This window comes from Anser cygnoides, chromosome 1, assembly GCF_040182565.1.
Source record: "Anser cygnoides isolate HZ-2024a breed goose chromosome 1, Taihu_goose_T2T_genome, whole genome shotgun sequence".
Lineage (NCBI taxonomy): Eukaryota > Metazoa > Chordata > Aves > Anseriformes > Anatidae > Anser > Anser cygnoides.
In genome coordinates, this window is record NC_089873.1 from 30,072,627 (window position 1) to 30,078,626 (window position 6,000).

Sequence of the window (6,000 nt, forward strand, 5' to 3'; positions counted from 1 at the left end):
TTAATAAGCAGCATCCCCACAACGTGTGAAATGTTTTCAACATGTACTGAGGTTGTAAGAAAACTTGCTCTGTTTTTCCATAGCTTGAATGGCTCGATCTTTAGCTTTTTTTCCAACTGTTATGTTCTGCCAGAGAAGGCTGTCTTAGTACAAAACCCACTGATGCAAATGAATATTTTTCCATTGCTTTCAGGGCGCTGTGGATCCAGTCCTAATAACTGAGATTATCTCAACAGAATAAAGTCAGTGCAGCCAGCTCGTACCTTTCTGCCCCTTTTCCCTCCCTCCCCTCCTCACCCCTGTTGCATGGCTCACACTTCCACCTAAAGCTGAGCAGCTGGGTGCCAGGCAGTCTAATAAGAATCGGGCTCAGAAATCTGTCTTTGACATGATTTCTCCATTCCTTTTTTAGTCTGTGCTAGAGACCATTAAATCTAGGTTGTCTCAGACTGCTCTAGTCAAAATCAGAAATGTCGCAAAGCCTTTTCAACTTTTAAGGTGTGCTCTAGCATCTGACAGCGTTAGCTGAACTTGCTTCACTAGAGCAGGGCTCCGTGGTGTTAGGTAGGGCTTTCCTGCCCCTGCCTCTGCTCCTCGTCGGTGCTGCCGTTGGTCCCTCACCTTCCCCACAGACCCGCAGGGCTGCTGGTGTAGCGCCTGCAACCTTTGTCCTCCCCTGGACCCTTGTCCCCAGGGCTGTGGTGGTGTTTTGGGTCACGCACAGCGGCACGGTGCGTCTGAAAAACAGCCGGGAGATGGGACAGAGGAACTGCAGTTCAAACACCACGGCCTAAATGTGCCTTTTGTTGCATGACTAAACTAAAAGTCGTGAGAACAGCTTTGGAAAATGGATGTTGAAGAAGAGATCGAAGCATCAGCTCTGAATGCGATGCAAGTCCTGCGTTTTGGCATTAGGGGGCAGGACACCACTAGGCACACACGATGCGTGGGTATGTATTTCGTTTAAAGAGCTGCGAAACTCGAGAGTTCGTTTTAAATAAAGGCTTCCAGATTTTTCCAGAGTATGATGATAATCAGATAACATTTAAATACAGTTTTGCTTCTACTTAAATTAATTACTGGCATGAGCACTGCTTAGGGTGTACTTGGGCACTTTTGAAATGAGCTCGTTATTGGGTTTCTCACTGGTTCTTAATTAAAACCGAGATGCAGCGCTTTACATTTATCAAACCGCAGAACCTGTGCAAATGCCTCTGTCTGTTTCCAGTCTGGGGGCTGAAATGCTCTCCCTGCTTTACCGCGGGTAAATTCTTCTTACGCCCTTTCATTTGAGCAGGGGTCCGTGCAGTCGTTCACGCCGTCTCCAGTGGAGTATCATTCCTCGGGGCTCATATCCAATTCCCCGGTGCTGTCGGGGAGCTACAGCAGCGGCATCTCTTCGCTCAGCCGATGTAGCACGTCGGAGACGTCGGGCTTTGAAAGCCAAGGCAGCGAACAAGCAGTGACTGTCCCGAGCTACAGCGTTTCGGAGGAGCCTGTGAGAAAAGAAAGCAAAACCCCGCCACCTTACAGCGTGTACGAGCGGACTTTGAAACGCCCCGTTCCTCTACCTCACAGCCTCTCCATCCCGCCCGCCGCAGACCCGCCGGCGCTGCCGCCCAAGCCGCAGCTGGTGCGGCCGAACAACCTGGAGAACAGCAGCAGGAGGACTGAGCAGGTTCCCCGGCCCAGGCCTCTGCCGCGAAAAGTGTCTCAGTTATGAGAAGCCACTTTTTGTATTTAATCGCAACCGATTCGTGACCGTTTAGGACATGGTATTTTTTAAAAATGGTAAAATGCGTTTAGTTAGGCACTTTAATGTTCTGCCCACTTTTTCTTTTCAGTAATTTTTAAATGCTTGTTAATATTATGTTGCACATTTTAAAATGAAATTACTAATTTAGGTTGCCAGATATTGCAGGAAGCATGAATGAGAGGCTTTTTTTTACTTTCACGGTGGTGAATACTGATAAATGCTTTTATTTGTACTTTGTTTTTATTTAAAAAAGTTGAATCTAAAACCCTACAACTCTCATCTGAGCTAGCTGAATGCTTCTTACAAAACACGGAATATACTGACTGGATCTTTACTACTAGAAATAAATGCACGCTTTCTAACAAAGTGTAGTCTGTAGACTAGGATGTTTCCGCAAGTAGGCTGGAAGTTGTTTCTCTTATCTGCTGAACAGGTTGGTCATTTCAAATGTCTGTGGAAAAACTGAGATATGATGCAAGTTACACTGCAGAGAACTGAGCAAGAACGTGGTTTGGAATTTTTGAAGCAAATACTTGGTTCATGTTACTTTTAAGATTGGGAAATACCTGCATTTCGTTCAGTGGAGAGCACCTCAGTGGTGAATCTCGGTAAGATTTCTGTGCCATGATTGTACTGCTGTACCCAGTGCATCCTTTTCTTTTTGAGGTGCAATTTACCTTTATTGTTCTAGTTACTGATTTTGTTTTAGTTTGTTTTTAAAAAGTAGCAGTTTGCCAGTGGAGGCTCTCTGCTGTTTTTTAAGAGTTCATCCTAAAATGCGGTCTGTGTGTTACTTGGGTACAAACAAACACGTTCATTTCATTCGTGTACAAGAATCGGCACTGGCTAGCACCAGGGCAACTCACTAAATGAACTAATTTGAGAAAACACGAATTACTGGATCTGTCAACAAATTTCAAAAGCGAGTTCAAAGGTCATTAACAATTTGATAACAACCTACCAAGATTCTGAACAGCTCTTCGGATGTGCGTGTACCAGTGGAGTCAGGTTTGGGGTTTGCTTTTTAGCTCGAGTTCGACACCATCATCTATTGTAGGAGGCTGGCGTTTGGCCTTACGTTGTGTGCTAGTGACCGGCATCTGGAGAGCTCTGGAAAGCTAATGCCAAGTTGTAGGAATGTGGAGAGGAAAAAAAGAAAAAAGCACCTTCTGTATGTATTTTTTGTATCCTCTTTCTTTTACTGACTGTTTAACATGTGCTCGGGAACAGATGTATGAACTGCATTTTAAATCATGCTGTTAAAAATATTCTCCCTCTTTTGTTGGGAAGCTCATGTCGATTTTAGCTGTGTCTGATTTGTTGATAGTTTAACTGGAAGAAAGTGACCACTTTTTATATTCTCTCAATTAAGCCTTCAGCAGTTACAAGCTGCTGACGGTGGTTATAGAGGTTTTCTATAATAAATGTTCAAGTATTTTTGTACATAATTGGTAAATTTTAATAAGGAGTGTACCATTATGTGAAAAAGAAGCGAACAGTTGTGTATGCAGTAAGATTGTTATAATTATGCCAAATACTTTATGTATGGAAAAAAGAATATTTGTAAATATGTGCTTTTAACAATAATTCTGCCATATTGACTTTACAGTTTTGAATGTCAGAAAAAATTAATATATGTTAAAATATTTATGTTTTAGTGAAAGTATTCATAACTTGAAAAGGAACAAATGAATTTTAGCTTTGTATCTTGCTGATTTCAAAGTCTGAAATTCCTTGAGCTAGCTCTTGCTTTCAACTATAACATTTTTGTGTCTGTAACCACATCATAAAAGGTGTAGAAGGCTACATATTTATGCTGATATAAAGAGGTAATGCCTGAGATTTAAATAAGGTGTCACACGTAAGATAACAAAGCTGCTTTGTTTTTGTTTTTGTTTGTTCTTTTTGTTTTGTTTTGTTTTTCTTTCCCCCTGTGTAGTTTAATAGATTTTGTTGGCTAGTGCTTGAGCACGGTATGAATCAGTGTTATTTGCTCCTGAAGCCATTTTTTTATTTCTGGCAGTGAGCAGAGTTGTTGAATTTATCATGTGTGTGTGTTACTGAAGTCAGCTTTGCAGCAAAACGTTTCACGAGTTTCTGTTTACCTAGACACTCGTCTTGGCTGCTGCATAATGGTAATATTGGAATAAAATGACTTGATTAATCTTTACAGTACAACTTTTCTACGGAATGAGAGATTATAATTCAGTTTATCATGGAATTTAAGTTCTGACTCCTTGTCTTGCTAAATCCACGTTCATTTCTATTAAATATCTCCTGATGGATCTAGTTTTCTCCCTGTTTGGATCCTTAATTGCTTTGTGAGACAAGGTGGAGAGCATTGACCTGCTCTTCTGAACAAGTGAAGAACGTGAAATTCACTGTGAGAGTTCACTGTAAATTAACCTGCATGAGCGCTCTGTTTTTACAACCATGACATCGGGAATACTCTGAATGATAGCAGATGGTATAAAATTGACAGAGTACTCTAAAACTGAGCTGACACATTTTCTGCTTAGCCGGTTTTGACAAATTGATTCTGTAGATCAGCTTTTCAACCTGATTTCCTATAAAAATGTAGTATGAAATTTTGTTATGTATGTTGCAATATCCAGAGCTTGAAACCCTAATGTAAATAAAGGTCTCGTTTGAATTTTATGCATCACTCCTAAATGTAGTTTGGTCACTTTGGGGATGATGGTGAGCAATTCAGAAGCTCGTAAAAGCAGACGCACAAGAACAAGTTGCTGTTTCTTCTCAATAGCTGGAGCGTTAGCTAACATACGTGCCATGGTCGGGATGATCGTGTATTCAAACTGCGTTTGAGCTGCTGCTGTCTCTGGGATGCCACAGAAGCGACTGCAGGCTCAGCTGCCTGGCTCGCAAATGGCACAATTCGGCCCCATCCCCCAGTGAGCTCCTGCTTCTAAGTGGGAGCGAGCTGAAGTCCCAAGGCAGATCACAGCCTGTGTCCCGAGAGGAGCACAAAGCTGAAGTTGGCTCTTGCTAATAAAGTTTTTAGGGTAGTGCGGATATGACCGGGTTCACCTGGAGCAGAGCAGTTACGTGCAGATCTCCTCTGTGTGAAGACAGCACCTTGCCGTCCTGCCCTGCCAGTTTCTTCTTACCTGCAAATTGTCCAAGGGAGTCTTCAAACAGCCCCGTGACCCAGCCAAAAGATACCTATCGGCAGGATGGATGATGCTTGAGGTGTAAATGGCGAAAAGCAGCGTGTCTGAGTGTGGCTGGGTGCAGCGAGGCATGCAGCAATGTTGTGCCAGTAACCCAAGGGGCTAGCAAACGCCACTGGTTGCTCCAGGGCTCCTCTGGTAGCCGGGCTTTACCCCAACACCCTGGTGGGCCGGGCAGGGCAAAGCCCCATCTGCTGGGGCAGGGCGAAAGGGGGCTCGCCACTGGAGCCTGGGGGATCCTGACCTTGAACCTTTCCCCACCAGGTTCTGTAAGAGAAAGCCCTCTGCATGTGTAACCCGTCTTTTTCTCCTCCCTGTAGTTCTAGCTCAGCTTTCGACACGCGTCTCATAGAGACATCTGCGATTAGTTGCTTTGAATAACACTACCAACTCCTCTCGCCATGAGATGGCAAAGATTTGCAAGCCTCAGGAATACGAAATGTTTTGAGCTGCCTACCTCACCTGTGCACCAAGCATCGGGATGCGTGACTCTTCCTGGGAGGTAAAATGAGGCTGCTGATGAGGCAACTGGGTTGTTTTGTTTTGTTTTGTTTCATTTTGTTTTCAATTGGATTGTTCTGTGAGGAACTCGGTGTGCCTGTGATACCAGGCTGATAGCTTTGAAGACTGCAGTAGGACACGACCTACGACACCAGCCTCCCAGGCACGGCTGGGCAAACGCACACAGGTTATGACTTGTGCTAAGGCCACAGGTCGTAGCTCCTCTCTAATTCACTGTTCCTGGGTTTCTATTTATTTCAGGAAGGGTGTGGTAGAAGTGAGGCGAAGGTAACCAGTTGAAAGAAAAAAAAGGTAAATGAAAAGTAGGGAAAACCCATGACAGCTAGATAATTAGTGCAAGTGTGTTTTCACTCACCCAGGAAAAATAACAGTGGGAGAAATAGAAATATTAGCTGGAGTTGAAGTATCAAATCTATTTCCTTCAGCTGCTGTAGTATGATTTTATACCAGCTTAACTGCTGGTTGAGCTGTAGGGAGCAATAGGGAAGCTGGGAGTCCTGACAAAATAGGCTTTTATTAGCCTTTGGGTTG

General features: G+C 43.6%; 1 protein-coding gene across 7 annotated transcripts in view; it reads left to right on the forward strand.

Moving 5' to 3' along the window:
- The window catches only part of DOCK4 (dedicator of cytokinesis 4), a 252,082-nt gene extending 247,668 nt beyond the window's left edge, over nt 1–4,414 (forward strand). For 6 of the 7 annotated variants that reach the window (XM_066991664.1, XM_066991646.1, XM_066991657.1 and 3 more), the window contains one exon: nt 1,298–4,414. In XM_066991664.1, the coding sequence (XP_066847765.1) occupies nt 1,298–1,723 (426 nt within the window). In that variant the 3' untranslated portion in view covers nt 1,724–4,414. Of the gene's footprint in view, nt 1–193; nt 951–1,297 lie in introns of all 7 variants that reach the window. The other variant, XR_010829121.1, reaches the window with a different exon arrangement.
- Nucleotides 4,415–6,000: the final 1,586 nt, after the last annotated feature.